The sequence below is a fragment of the Callospermophilus lateralis genome, chromosome 2 (genome assembly GCF_048772815.1).
Source record: "Callospermophilus lateralis isolate mCalLat2 chromosome 2, mCalLat2.hap1, whole genome shotgun sequence".
In the NCBI taxonomy this organism is placed as follows: domain Eukaryota; kingdom Metazoa; phylum Chordata; class Mammalia; order Rodentia; family Sciuridae; genus Callospermophilus; species Callospermophilus lateralis.
Genome location: NC_135306.1, coordinates 65,719,362 through 65,734,865, shown reverse-complemented (window position 1 = coordinate 65,734,865; position 15,504 = coordinate 65,719,362). Strand labels below are relative to the sequence as shown.

Sequence of the window (15,504 nt, the reverse complement as noted above, 5' to 3'; positions counted from 1 at the left end):
GTTGGCTACTTCTCGGTACATGGGTATAGGTGTGTATTGTTTCTCCTTTGACTGCAGGATTCTGAAGGGAGACTTGCATCTTACACACCTTGGTATCCATCTGCTATAGCTCCTTGGTGAGCCTTTGCAAAGAATAGTCATTTAATAAATATTTAAAAAACACAAATAACTCACTTTGTTCTTACATACAATGAATTGATATTAACCTTTCACTGAGCATAATAACTTCATTGGTAAGCCAAATTGACTTCTGCATGTATGCATTATACGTTGTGTGGGGGTGGGTGGTTGATTCTGCCATTTTAAATGCAGCATCTTTGATATCATGGTGCAGGGGAGTTGGTTATTCGGGAGGGAGTTTTAACAACTTTGCATTCTTACCTTCCTCTTGTACTTAACAAGAAGAATCCAAAGCGCAGAGCTTCTGTGCTTTAAAATATGTCGAACAGGTTTCCAGGCGATCACTCCCAGTGTGCCGCCTTTGGGGAGAACCCACATGGCAGAGTCTCCATGTGTTCCCTGGGAACATTCTCTCTGCCAAGAAAAGAAATGCCCTCCCATGGGCCCAGCAGAGTAGCCCTGGCTCCCTGGTCAGTGCTTCTTCGCTGAGGGGATGCACCCTGGGGGCATCACCAAGAAGCATGTTTCTAATGATTAATAGTCTGTGTGCCAAACCTGCCTTCTGGTTTGTTCCTCTTTAATCCTCTTGTTGGCTTTTTGTTGTTGGAGTGTTTGGAATAGATTTGGGTTTGGGTTTTCTTCGTTTGTAATAATTCTAGAATGTCTTATACTGTGAAATGCTAAGTAGGGATGAGCAGCAGAACTGCTTAAAATCCCACCAGTATGCTGCAGCCCATCATTTCTAAATCTGATTAACACTCAACACCTGCCAAGCAGCAGGGACGATTACAGGCTCATATTTTAAATTCTTTTTGCGTTGGTGCTTCCCCCACTTTTCTACTGTGGGAAACCCAGCATACAGCACGGGGAAGGTAAGAAGTCACAGCCTCACTTGAGTTGTATTAGTATTAATTACCTGTGCAGATCTTGGATAATTGAAGCAATTACTCTTCATTTCAGCTCCAGGGCCTGGAATGGATGGTTTCCCTGTATAATAACAATTTGAACGGAATCTTAGCTGATGAAATGGGCCTAGGCAAGACCATACAGACCATTGCACTCATCACTTATCTGATGGAGCACAAAAGACTCAATGGCCCCTATCTCATCATTGTTCCCCTTTCGTAAGTCAAGTCATTTATTCCACAGTCACCGTTCTGTACATTGTAGATTGCCCTATTAGTAGCTTGTCCTTGTTTCTCACGGAAGACAGAATTGTATCATGTAGTAGGATTACCAAGTGCATGTAATCTGAATTTAGGTTTTAATTTCCTACCCCCCCCAGCCTTTTTGATTGGCTAATTAAGTATGGGACCAAGTGAGTTTATCAGCAATTAGCATTGCTGTCCACACAGCCTGCACACTGTATCACTGTATTAGTGGGTCTTGTCAATCATCTCTCAAGTGGCTCACAAAAGAGAAAGATATAGGTGTTTTTTTAAAAAATATTTATTTTATAGTTTTTGGTAGACACAACATCTTTATTTTTATGTGGTGCTGAGGATTGGGCCCAGCGCCCTGCGCATGCCAGGCAAGCACGCTACCGCTTGAGCCACATCCCCAGCCCCATATAGGTGTTTTTTTTTTTTTTTTTTAAGATTTTTAAATTTTTTTCTTGACACACACAAAAGATTATCTGTGTAAGTTTTCCTTAATCTTTTAAAGCAGAAGGGAAATCAAAATTAAAACTGTGAATTTTGCATTAAGCTAACTTCAGTGTGCGCACTTTGTGTTTCAGTGGCTCTGCTGCTTCAGAAAGACTAATCTTTGCTATTACCATTACATTCCCACTGCCTCACCCACTAGGTGTTTCCTCCTGGGTCTTCAGTGGAGGCTCCTATGTGAAGGAATAACTCTTCACAGCCACCCTCCCCGGGAGTGCGTGGATCTGACGAGGGCGTGAGGTGGCAGCTTTATTCGCTGAGAAAGACCTTGTCATAGATCTCAGTGCTGATATAATCTTGGAAATTGGATGATATTTTTGCATTTTCTTCAGATTTTGTTTAAAAGAGGACTGTTTGCAGACCCTTCTGTGTGAATTGTCTGTTTCCACTATATGTGGGCATTCTTTGCATTTTATCTGTTCTGCATGTTCTGACTCAAAAGAGTCATACAGTATTTCTTCCCCTGATTTATCTAATATTTTCATATGGTTTTTTGATTTTCCCCCCTTAATCAAGTTTTCTCTGAATTTATATGATTAGTTCTAAAGATTCCCCACCTCGCTGTGGCAGTTGCAGTTTCTCGTGATCATATTAAAATTTAGTTTTTCTGTATTCATGTACTTTAACATTTTTTTCCTTAAGTTTTTTCTTTTTTTATGAAACACAAAGTTGTCACCATTTGTGGCAGTTTATTTTCATCTTGACTTTTATTTCCACACGTTTAAAAATCAATATGTAGGGGCTGGGGTTGTAGCTCAGTGGTAGGGTGCTTTTCTAGCCCATGTGAGGCACTGGTTTTGATCCTCAGCACCACATAAAAATAAATAAATAAAACAGAGGTATTGTGTCCATTTATAAGTTAAAAAAAAATCAATATGTAGTTGAGATAGTTTATATTCTCTAGCCCCTTTTAAGGCAAAGCCTGAAAATAAATAAGAACATCTTTTTAGACATTGACTTTTATACAAATGTCTTTTTTACTGTATTTTTCTTTGTCATTGTTTTATAGGACTCTTTCTAACTGGACATATGAATTTGACAAATGGGCTCCTTCTGTGGTGAAAATTTCTTACAAGGTTTGGAATGCTGTATTTATATATAAATGTGGAAAAGCAAAAAATAGACCCTATTTTCTTCATTCCATATGCACATCTGTGAACTGTATTTGGTTGTAAAGTTTTGTCATGTACATCATGTACTAAACAGTGAGAGTTAATCATCCCAAGAAGATTACTGTAATAAACCATAATTACTTTCAGATAGTGAAATGCAGAAGAAAATTGTTAATTATCATATTGCGAGGTTTCTGATGAGAGTAATACAAATGACAAATATCGCACATTCTGCGTGCTGCTGACTGGCTCACTGTGGGCTGCTACAGTGCCGAATGTTCCTGCAAAGCCAGGCAATTACCAGGGCGCCGGGGCTGCCTGCTGCATGCTCCCACAGAAATGGAGCCTTTCAGCTGATCAGCGGGTTCCCTACTACTGCAAGCTTGCTGCAGTTTCCTCTTCTCTTCCCCTCCCTCTGTCTTAAGTGGGAAAACCTTCCTATAAGGGCCTAGAAAGTGTCAAGATGTGCGTGATTTAGCCAAGACTTTCTTCGTGGATAATGGATCAGGATATGATAATGCACACATGTGGGAATGTCACGTCTAGGCTCCATTAGGCTATGAATAGTGAGAAATAGCACCCACGTACTTTCCATCAGGTAATCTATATATTTTTCTTTCCATTCAGGGTACCCCTGCCATGCGCCGCTCCCTTGTCCCCCAGCTACGGAGTGGCAAATTCAATGTCCTCTTGACTACTTACGAGTACATTATAAAAGACAAGCACATTCTTGCAAAGGTATGTTTTTAAAGAAATTCTTTTATCTCTAATTATGGACCATCTCTGCAGAGTGTAAAGTATCCCTCAAATTATACTCAATGGTATAATTTGATCATTGGATGGCTGGTGTCTCTCTCTCTCTCTCTCTCTCTCTCTCTCTCTCTCTCTCTCTCAATGAGTGTGATATATTTTGGCCATGGATTTCTCTTTGTCTTTCTTTCTCTTTTGGAGTGCGTGTGATTGATGCTGAGATTTTCCCCATCTTCTCATAGCTAACGAGTTGACATCTTTTAAAAAAATTTACCTGGGTTTCTTTGGTTCCGTTGGCAGCTTCTCTCTCCAATAACCCTGAATGTGCTTGGGAAGAAATAATTGTTTTTGTCGCCCTGGGTTATTGTCAGCGTAACTTCATTCCTCTGGTGCCTCTCTCTCTCTCCAAAGATGAGTAGGTACCTCTCCATATGGTCCCTTTCCGTATGAGCACTTATTCAAGCTGAGTCTCCTGTGCTGTATCTGTTTCTGTTTTTTTCCTGGTAAAAGGATGGGCGATCATTGCTCAGATTACTCAGGGATGTTCTGTGACTATTTATCTGAAGCTGAAAAAGAGTTGTTTCTGTGACCTGTATGTCTCCTCATTTGTATGTGCTATGTTGTCCTTTAGCACAACATAGAAGGGTTTTTCTTTTCCATTTATATCATCTTATCTCTTAATATGTTCATGTGGAAAGATGGAAGTAGGGTTTTTCATGGAACAAATCAAGAAAACTTATTTTTTTCCCCCTTGGTAATTTCTTTTACCCTGTGGTGTTTTGAAACCACTATAATCTGAAACTGAGTTATGGCCAGAATTGAACAGAATCCCTGTTTCTGGGGGTTTGTTCTATCTCTGCATTAAACCTTTGCTCTGGGAACTGAGAGTTCCCTTCATGGCATCATAGGAAATAGCATAAAGGAAACGTGTTCCCAGGGGAGGTTTAATAATTGAGATGGCACTGACAACAGTGCTGCCTTCCCATTCCTCACAGTCAGAGATGAATTTGACAATGTCAAAAATGACGTGTTTCCATTATTACTAAGGGAATGTGTTTGTACATTTGAGATCCTTTTTAAAACAATTCACATCGTATCTTCTGCATATGTATTTCAAAATTCAGTGGAGACGCCTGGTAATGAGATACATTGCTTTTATTTGTTGCTGGAGAGTTGGAGCTCCAGAAAGGGGTAGTAATTTTTTTTCCTAGTGGAAGACCTAATTAGTAGTAGACCCAATAGCAAAATCAAAGGCCTCTGCTTCCTTGTTTATGATTTCATAAGCTAAATTAGGCAGGAATGTAGATTAAAGAGTATTTATTTTAGTATATTTTTGGTCTGCAGGCTCTGTTCATGCTTTTGGTAAGGCTGGGAGAGTTGACTGTACAACTGTAATCATTCTTAAACACTGTAGAGAAAGTGAAAAAAAATCTGGTGGTTTCTTTTACCTGTATATCCCAGCCAGACTGATGATTTTATTCCTTTTCCCCAGTGTACTGGTGCTTCTAATGAGGAAGGTGAGGACTGTAAATACATTGCTTGTCAGCTTCCTCTCACTAAGAGTTTTGCAGCAGGGTCCAGGGACATCTGAGCAGCAGATGCTTTCCTTGGCCATTGCCACTGTTGTGCAGGGAATGGAAAGGCTTAGTGGAACATCCCTCACCATCAGTCAGAAGAGGGCTGAGGGTAAGAAATGAAAGAGAAAAGGAATAGACAGAGGAAGGAGGATCATGCCATGGCCATTATTGACTTTGTAAGTGATAGTCATGTGGGAGAGTTTGTCCTGTTGAATTTTGCAGTTTTGACATAACCAGAGGAATGAAGTTTTTGCATTGCCTCTTTGCCAGTGAGTATATTTTTATTTTTGATAAAACAGGTTCTGGATATTGCAGGTAAGAAATATGCATGAACTGAGGGAACCCAGAAGTTGAACGTTCAGATTTTTATGTGAAATAGTCTTAACTTTTTACTGTTAGCAATCAATTCAAACAAAACAAAAGAGTACAACATAAAAACCAACACTGTTCCAAGCCCTAAAGGTAGTAGCTAGCTTATATTAAGAGAAAAGAAGGTGTAAACCAGGCTTGGTGGTGCATGCCTGTGCCCCAGCCGCTTGGGAGGCTGAGACAGGAGGATCATGATTTCAAAGACAGCCTCAGCAACTGAGCAAGGTCCTAAACAACTTGGCAAGACCCTGTCTCAAAATAAAAACATAAAAAAGGACTAGAGAGATGGTTCAGTGGTTAAGTGCCCCTGAGTGCAATCCCCGGTGCTGCCCCTCCCTCCAAAAAAAAAAAAAAAAAACAAGGTGCAAAGCTAAGAGTATCTCAGCTCTAGATACCTGCTGGTACTATCTTGGAAACATCGGACATGAACCTTGGCTTCAAGTGGGTACCTATATAATCTGTGCTTATGTGAGCAGGGCCATGGCCATGAAGTCTGGAATAGCTGACATAAGACAGTATGGATAGAAGGAGAACTGGAGGGGAGATGCAGGATCAACCATTTCATTTTGGGCCCAAATTTCCTTCCTCATAAAGGGTGACTTGGAGTCATGCATCCTCTGCAGAAGAATGTTGATTTAACATTCCATTACCACAAGATATTTTATATGCTGTATCAGGCCTGGGAAATAGTGTGTTGAGATCGTTTTTTCTTCTTATTATGCCACATTATGTGCCAAGTATGGATTCTTAGGTTTTTCCTCACCCTCACCTGCCTGTTGGAAATTATATTTTCTCTTGTTCAGTGTATGTTGTTGGCCCTTTTGTGTTGCAGATTCGGTGGAAATACATGATAGTGGACGAAGGCCACAGAATGAAGAATCATCACTGCAAGCTGACTCAGGTCCTGAACACTCACTACGTGGCCCCCAGGAGAATCCTCTTGACTGGGACCCCGCTGCAAAATAAGCTTCCTGAACTCTGGGCCCTCCTGAACTTCCTCCTCCCCACAATTTTCAAGAGCTGCAGCACATTTGAACAGTGGTTTAATGCTCCATTTGCCATGACTGGTGAAAGGGTACTCGTTGAATTTTTTTTTCCTAATGCATGACAATGATATGAAATCAAGGGGCCTAAATTTGAGAATAGTAGAGCCACAAAACTCCCACAGGGTGGCTTACCATGTGACTAACTTTATGGTTCCAATCAGTGGGTGGATATAGCCTTATTCTAGGATTATTTTCCCTTCCAAATCCAGAGGTGTGGGGGGCATTATGACCCCTTTGCCTTTTGCCAGCCTCTGTCCCAGGCCACTAGAGAATGTTCCTGACTTGGAGGAAGGCTTGACTGCTATAGACACAGAAATGATGGACCTGGAGCTATTTACCAAATTAATTTAACCAGGTCAACTCAATCAACTAAATACAAACCCTACAATGAATCTTTCCATGTTATAAACATAGATTACTCTTTGAAGTATTTCCATGTAGAGTTTCTGTGTAAAACTAAACTAGTTTACATTCATTTCCTGCACCATGTTTTTTAGGTTTCAGCGTGAGCCTCCATTTTGAATGCACATAAATCCTCATCAGAACTAGAGCAGACTATTTCCATTTCATTATTATTATTCCTTCAGCTATCTTCTCTTAGAATTCACTTATGAAAGGAAGAAACGAAATGGATGCATGCCATTTTGATTAGTGGTTCCTTAACTACAGGAATGAAAAGCCACTAAGAATGTTTTAGGATAGGAATATTTATGTTTGAACTCTGGCCCTCTAATCTTGAGGTTCCTTGTAGGCACAGCTGCCATTTGTCCGCTGGTTGGTAGTTGGTCCATTTGTGGAAAGTAGTTTCGATCTACTCTGCCCCCTAGAGGTTAACAGAGGAAGGTGAATGAAATAATATGGAGAATAGAACTTGAACAGCATCAGAGCAGAGAGGGCAGGTGGAGGGTCTTAGAGACCCACCAGCATAAGCTGGATCTACTCGCGTTCTTCCTCTTTTCATGTTCAAGTCCGTGTATCCCAGGGAGTTTCTACATCTGCAACAACCACAGGTCAGGGTAACTGAAGGCTGAAGCTTGAAGTAGGAGCACATTTACTGTTGCTCTTTTTCTTCCTGTTCTGTCTCAATCTGCAGTCAGTCTTTATTGCCAGTCAACCCAGAAAATGTTGGGCTGTTAACACACTGATCTAAAACTGTTTTTCTGGGTCTTTTTCCACAGAAGTAAGTATTTAGACAAAAAACATATATCTGGAGGTCACTTTGTTGCCACCTGATGGGAAGGTGGAAGAGAATTTAGTGGCATATGTGACCAGCATAACCTGGTTTTAATGCATGTAAACATCTCAATCATGTATTGACATATGTAATACATATAACTTAAAGTTTTATTATATGAAATATCCTTTTTTTAAAAAAAAAATCAAGTTCATCCAAGATTCCCTTGTAGGTGGATTTAAATGAAGAAGAAACTATATTGATCATCAGGCGTCTACATAAAGTGTTGAGACCATTTTTATTGAGGAGACTGAAGAAAGAAGTTGAATCTCAGCTTCCAGAAAAAGTATGTTGCAAAATCAAAAGTTGTGAGTTTTTTACCCCCTGCAAATACATTTGAGTACCTGCCCCTGAAATCATGTTTCTAAAATAACAGGTTTATATTTTAGTTACAGGCGTCTTGAAAATATCCTAAATATCCTAAAAGTGCTGCTGTTGTTTGATAGAGCAAGAGAGAGAAAGAAAATTATAGCATTCTCAGCCTGGTTTCTAAAAGATTTTGGCTAGGTTTTATGAAATCATCAAATTCATTGAGTCTCAACACATTTTAACCTGAGATTTTTTGTTTGTTTGTTTTGTTTAAAGTAATTGACCTCATTGAGTAACTGTTGCAGGAACTACACTTGTTCTGCTTGTAATCCAATAAGAATATATGGTTTGGGACTTGTGTTGTTATCATCAAAGGGCATAGGAAGCATCTGCCTAATTTCCTGGAAGTTTGTTCAGTGTTTGATATTTGTGATGTCACCATCCTGCAGACTACAGACACATCAACTAATTATTCTGGGACCTGTTTTTTTTAATATTTTGTATTTTAGTTGTAGTTCGACACAATATCTTTATTTTATTGTTATGTGGTGTTGAGGATCCAACCCAGCGCCCCGAATGTGCGAGGCGAGTGATTTACCATGGAGCCACAACCCCAGCCCATCTGGGACCTGGTTTTTGTCCTATACCTAAAATTTAAGATTTGGAAACTGAGTTTTCAGTGTTTCAGAATTTTTTTTTTTTTTAGCTTTACAGTTTTGGCTTGAATTTGAGTATTACTTTAATATTTCTCTGATCTTATTTTGGAAACCCTACACTAAAAGTGTAAGTTTTAAAGATAGATTGTTTAACATTGCATATTATTTGTTGCATGAGATATTTTTATTTGCATTTCTTTACATCAGCTAATTCTGAAATGTCTTATTTTTATATGTTTGTGGTCTTTCTGGGTAACAACTATTTTTGGACAGATTGGTTCATCCTCTTCATTTTAAAGTTGGGAGTTGGCAAGATGCTTTACAAAAGTGATCATTTTGCCAAGAGAAACTTTTATTCCCTGAAATATCTCCTATTCATTAATAGAAAAAAAAGTTTTAAACAATTATGTCATGCTTATCCTAGTAAAAGTCTGAACATTGAAGTATCTTATTTTGCTAGTGTATGCATCTTATGGATTGAGTGCTGTTGATACTCACTGTGATTTCCGTGGTCTTGGCCTCTTTGGGTTTCTGTTCAAGATGGAGTTGAGTTGCTGAATAGATAAGCTGGCAAGGGAGTGCTGTGGTCAAGTTGGCTGTCTTGCTGTACTTCCTGTCTTGCTGTTACAGTGGTCCTGCTAGTTATTGATGGATTGCTAATGATTTTAGTATGTCCTGGACTTTATTTTTTTTTTCTTTAGAAGAGGTATAAAATAAAAGGTAGTTGACTGAAGTCCTTTATTCCATAAATTGTCTTGTTTATTTACTTCCAGGACTCGCTAATGTAAGTAGACCTTTAGAAACACATTACAAATTAAAAGTATATGTCCTGCTTTAAGAAAATCCAGTACAGAAAAATTCAAACATTTGCAGCATAAAGATTATGGGGGGATCAGGTATACCACAAAGGAATTCTTTTCTTTACTAAATGTTTGCTTTGTAGTTCTTTCTACAAGAGAGTTTCCTGAGTACCCTTAAAGGATGATAAACTTAAAAAAAAAGTATTTCCTCTATGATTGTCATGAGTAAGTCTCCTGCATAAATATACTGTACACTTCAATAACTGGGGTATAAGATTGAAGGTATGTAAAATACTCTGTGGGTGATATTGTTTATGGATACCTTGATAGGTATGCATGATTTAAAATTAACCATGTTACCTTTTCCCTGGAGGCTGTTTGTGGAATGGGAATCATGGTCTCTGCCCGTCAGTGGTCATGAGTCCCCACTGCTTTCTCTGCTCCTTATTAACTGTGTGGACTTAGGCAAGTCATTTTACCCAAAAGGGTCTTAGTATTCTCATCAGTGAACTGGAACATATACGTATCTGCCTTGCAGAATCGTCATGAGGATTAAGTGGGTATGACACTATCCAGCTAGTGACAACGGCTGATACCATGGTCCTTATCTTCCACTAATGTTGCTGCCTCTGTCACTAAGGGGAGGTCCATTTTCTTGCCCACTTCAAGTTCTTTCTCACTGTTATCTCTTCTTTGCTGTGCTTTCGGTGGCCCTTCCACATCTCTATCCCCATAAACTATTCAGTGTCTGCGGGGACCAGTCACATTGCATATGTGATCTTGTTTGGCTGACATTCAATCTCCACATTTTGTGCCTTGTTAGGATTTTTTTTTTTAACCTGGGGAAAATTGGAAATTTAAGTATCCTTCTTGAGGTTGAGGGGGCTCTTCTGCTACCACCTGCTTATAACCACAAGCAACATGTGTGTTTCTTGGCCCATGTAAGAACCTATGGAGGAATCATGGCTGATGGCAGGAAAAGGCTAAATATGTTCATAGCAGTCGTACTCAAAGGTATTTATGAAAAGAATCAAGAAAGTGTTTTTAAAATCTGCTTTTTAATTTACAGTTAGTAAAATTCACTCCTTTTTATGTATATAGTTCAATGGGTTTTTAAATGCATAGTTACATTAAGCATGTCTACACCCAAACTATAGAACTATTCCATCACTCCTCTCCAAATAAAGATCTCTGGTGCCATCATTTTAATCAGCCTCTCTCTCTCTTCTTAGCCTCAGGTGACCCCTAATCGGCTATCTTTCCACATTGAGTGGAATTAGGCTATCAGTAACCTTTTGCATCTGCTTTTTTGCAGTCCACCTAATGTGTTTGAGTCATCTGCTGCTGCTCCTATCACCAGCTGGTTCATTTTTTACCATTAATGATATTTTGTATCATTCTGCTATATGGACACCCCAGTTTGTTTAACCATTTAGTTGAGGGGACATCTGGATTATTTCTAATTTTGGACACTTAAAGATAAAGCTGCTATAAACACTCATGTATAGGGTTTTGTGTGGACGTGGGTTTTCATTGGTCAACACCTAGGACTGTGACTGCTTGACCGTAGGGTCATTGTATACGTAATTCTGTCAGAGGCTTCTACATTGTTTTCTACTCTGTCTGAACCACATTATAGACCCACTCTCAAAGTGTGCACATTCCAGTTCCTCTACACTCTCATCAGTACTTGGAACTGTCAATTTTCAAAAACATCTTTAGCCCATTTCAACACGTTTTAGTGGTATGTTTTAACTTTAACTTGTATTTCTCTAATGTCTAACGGTATTGAGTAGGTTTACATGTACTTCCTTGGGTCAAACTAAAGCAGGTATAGAAGGGCCACCATTTGATGACTGCATCTCTGTTGTATAAAAAGTTAGTTTTACTGTAAGACTAGTGAAACCTTTAATGAGCAAGGGAGTACACTGTGCCATACCACCACTACCACCAATCTGCCAGCAGAGTTCCTGTTCTCAGGAAAGAGTCCAGTTCATAGAAAAAGGACTATATAAAACAACTTAAGCTAAATGAAAATTGATTTTTTGATTTAACTCTTATTTGAGGTTGTCTGTGCTGACTCTCTCCTTTGTTAATTCATGTCATCAAAAATCAGCTACCCAGCTGGCTATGTATATATTGATGTCTAAATATATTAAAATATGTGTATGATGTCTGAGGTTAATCAGAGAGAGGTTGGCCTAGCTGAAATCAATCCTGACTTTGATATAATTTGTGTCAAACACTTGAAAAAGCTTTGTTTAGATGGACAACTTGTACATTCATCATATAAAAGCTTAAAATGCTTACTCTGGTTAATCATTACCATCATTTATTCCTTCCTCATGATATGGATTCTAGAACCCCAAGCTTTCATAAATTGAATTGTATTATTTCGAAATCTCAGTTCAGACAAGCATGGTGACACATGCCTATAACTGAGAGGCTGAGGTAGAATGATCACAAGTTCAAGGCCACCCTAGCAACTTAGTGAGACCCTGTCTCAAAATTGAAAAAAAAAAATTAAGAAGATCTGGTGATGTAGTTCAGAGATGAAGTACCCCTGAGTCCAGTTCCCAGTACCCAAAAAAAAAAAAATCCTCTCAGTTCATAAAGTCCTAATATATCACACATAGTCCTCTGGGTTCATGTATCTAATAATCCATACTTTTGGAATGGGATTGTAAATGAAGGACAGAATGCAGGCATAAATTATGAATAAAGCTAAATTCTTCTACAGGGTTATTTGGGAAGAGATTGTTCATCAGTATAATCAACAGATTTGCCTACTTACAGGACCAATTTGACCATTTGTTAACATAGAATTCTTAGGATATAATTATCTTGTACATGAGATCAACATCTTAATTTTGCATACAGTTTGAACAAAAGTTGCCCCTGTGGCTCTCACGAGGCTAACTTATGGGGGGAGTTAGCTCCCAGAAATCACAAATTTCACTTCTCGTAGCACCAGTGTATTTTAAGGGACTTTCCCATCGGTGCTGTATACTCAGGTGCCATCGTGTTTGTGGAGGGTGAAGTCAGTCCCCACCAAGTTGAAGCTGGGTACCATTGTTAGAGAAACCTGTTTCGCCTTTTACTTATCGGTCTGTGTGTCTACATTGTGATGACTGTTTCTGTCCCTTTTCCCAATTCATAGCTATCAGTTGCTGATTCTGGGCGTCGTCCTGCACTCAGGCCTCATGGCAGGCATAGGGGCTACCCCAGAAATGGGAGGCCTGGGATGAGGGGTCTACATACTTGGCCTTGGAAGATGACATGTACTTACACCAGACGCTGGTGTAGCAATGGAAGGAGACATCACCCAGCCCAGCAGGGTGAATGGTCCAGGCATTCAGGTGCTTTAGGTCAGGAGTCTCTGGTGCACACACAGGGGGATGTGTGTGAGGGAGGGTGCACACTAGTGATCCCTTCAGATGCAGAATGATGTTAGAAACTCCACACGCTTATTTTTTCTTAAAAAAATAAAAACATTAAGCTATATTGTTATTTAACATTCAGATTGACACCATACCGTGTGTGTATATCAGAGGGTCTGACATGCCTAGGGTAGCTTGCCTAGGTTATCCCAGCAGGAACCGCCACCAGTATAGCACCTGACTGCCCATTCATCCTTACTGCCTGTGCATTCGTTTTCTACATATTGTAGAAACCATATATTTTACCAGATCAGCAGATTTGATATGATCTTATTTTTTTTTCTTGCAGTGCTGGGCATTGAACCCAGTGCCTTTTCCATGCTAGGCAAGCTCTATACCACTGCATCCCAGCCCCTTATCTGATTTTTCACTAAACTAACTACTCTAGTCCCCAGAGGGCTTAAAAAGATTCTACAAAGGAATAAAGTTTGAAATCAAAATCAATTATAGGTAAACAATGGAAAGAAGATCATCCTGTCTCTTCTCTGATTCTTTTTTTAAAATATTTTTGTTTGTTGTTTTTAGATATACATGACAGTAGAGAGTGCATTTTGATATATTATACATATGTGGAGTATAACATACCCTAATTAGGATCCTGTTCTTGTGGTTGTACATGGTGTGGAGTTTCACAGGTGGTGTATTCCTATATAAACATAGAGGAGTAATGTCTGATTCTTTCTACTGTCTTTCCTATTCCCATCTCCTCTCTCTTCCCTTCATTCCCCTTTGTCTAATCCAATGTACTTCTGTACTTCCCCTCCCTACCTTCCCTTGTAATGGGTTAACATCCATATGTCAGAGAGAAATTTGACTTTTGGTTTTTTGGGACTGGTTTATTTACTTAGTACGATATTCTCCAGTTCCATCCATTTACTAGCAAATGCCATAATTTTATTCTTCTTTATGGCTGAGTACTAGTCCATTGTATATGTATACCACATTTTCTTTACCCATTTATCTGTTGAAGGTCACCTAGATTAGTTCTATATCTTGGCTATTGTGAATTGAGCTTCTATGAACATTGATGCTGCTGTATCACTGTAGCTTGCTGATTTTAAGTCCTTCAGGTATAAGCTGAGGCATGGGATAACTGGGTCAAATGATGGTTCCATTCCATGCTTTCTAAGTAATCTCTATAATGCTTTCCAAAGTGGTTGCACCCATTTATAGTCCTACCAGCAATGTATGAATGAAACTTTTTTCCCATATCCTCACCAACATTTATTGTTACTTGTATTCTTTTTTGTGTGTGTGTGTGGGACTACCAGGGAATGAACTTAGGAACAATTAATCATTGAGCCACATCCCCAGCCCTATTCTGTATTTTATTTAGAGACAGGGTCTCACTGAGTTACTTGGCGCCTGGCTTTTGCTGAGGCTGGATTGGAACTCTATCCTCATGCCTCAGCCTCCTGAGCTGTTTACTTGTATTCTTGATAATTGCTATACTGACTGGAGTTGAGAGGGAATCTCAGTGTAGTTTCAATTTGCATTTCTCTAATTGCTAGATATGTTGAATATTTTTTTCATATATTTGTTGATCGATTGTATTTCTTCTTCTATGAAGTGCCTGTTTAGTTCTTTTACTCATTTATTGATTGGGTTATTTTTGGGGGGTATATGTGAAGTTTTTTGAGTTCCTTATTAATCCTAGAGTGGGTTTTTATCAGCTGCATTGTAGGGTAATGAGGCAGGAATTTTTCAAGAATACTATGTATCATCAAATTAGCATCTTGAAATACGGATATAAATCAGCTGTCTCTAACATTGTTCCTTGCCCTAAAAGTAACTCATCACATTTTAAGACATTAATATTAATGCATGCATGTAATTTATAAATAAATATTTAGAACATATTGGGAAGATGGGCTTCATGATGAGAAAATGTCATCAGATAAGTTTATGACCATCTTCTTTGAGGGAATTAAAGAGGAAAATTAGTTTTGGTGATAGACTGATAAGGTGATTGGGGAAAATCTCAAAAAGAGCCCTCAAGGTACAACAGAATTTAGAAAGAAGCTTCAAGGCCAAGGACATCCCAGGCTTAGAGAAAAGTAAAAAAGCAAAAAAAAAACCAAAAAACAAAAAACAAAAAACTCAGAGCTGTTTGGAAGTTTCTAGAAGCAAATGAAAAATGCAGTTGTGAAACTTCATTATTTGATCATGTGTATCAAACAGTTACCCTCTAATCACAATGAGGGAGAAGGCTGGGGTGATTTCCTCTTCCAAGAGTAGCCATCAGATCCTAAGGAAGAGTTCAGTTCTCACAGACAGGACTACCTGCGGGACACTTGGATCCCTGTGTCCATAGCGTAGTCCCACAAGTCTGCTGCTTCCCAAGCTCTTACCCTCTAGCCCTTAGCAGTAGCTGACTGGTGGGTAGGGGGTTAAGGGTTCATCCCCTAGTTTTGGATATGCCATGCC

General features: G+C 39.1%; 1 protein-coding gene across 8 annotated transcripts in view; it reads left to right on the top strand.

Moving 5' to 3' along the window:
• Smarca2 (SWI/SNF related BAF chromatin remodeling complex subunit ATPase 2) overlaps positions 1-15,504 on the top strand; it is a 165,012-nt gene that overhangs the window by 63,555 nt on the left and 85,953 nt on the right. For all 8 annotated transcript variants that reach the window (XM_076846022.2, XM_076846024.2, XM_076846023.2 and 5 more), the window contains 5 exons: positions 1,081-1,244; positions 2,794-2,860; positions 3,524-3,634; positions 6,425-6,667; positions 8,045-8,158. In XM_076846022.2, coding sequence (XP_076702137.2) covers positions 1,081-1,244; positions 2,794-2,860; positions 3,524-3,634; positions 6,425-6,667; positions 8,045-8,158 — 699 coding nt within the window. The remainder of the gene's footprint in view (positions 1-1,080; positions 1,245-2,793; positions 2,861-3,523; positions 3,635-6,424; positions 6,668-8,044; positions 8,159-15,504) is intronic.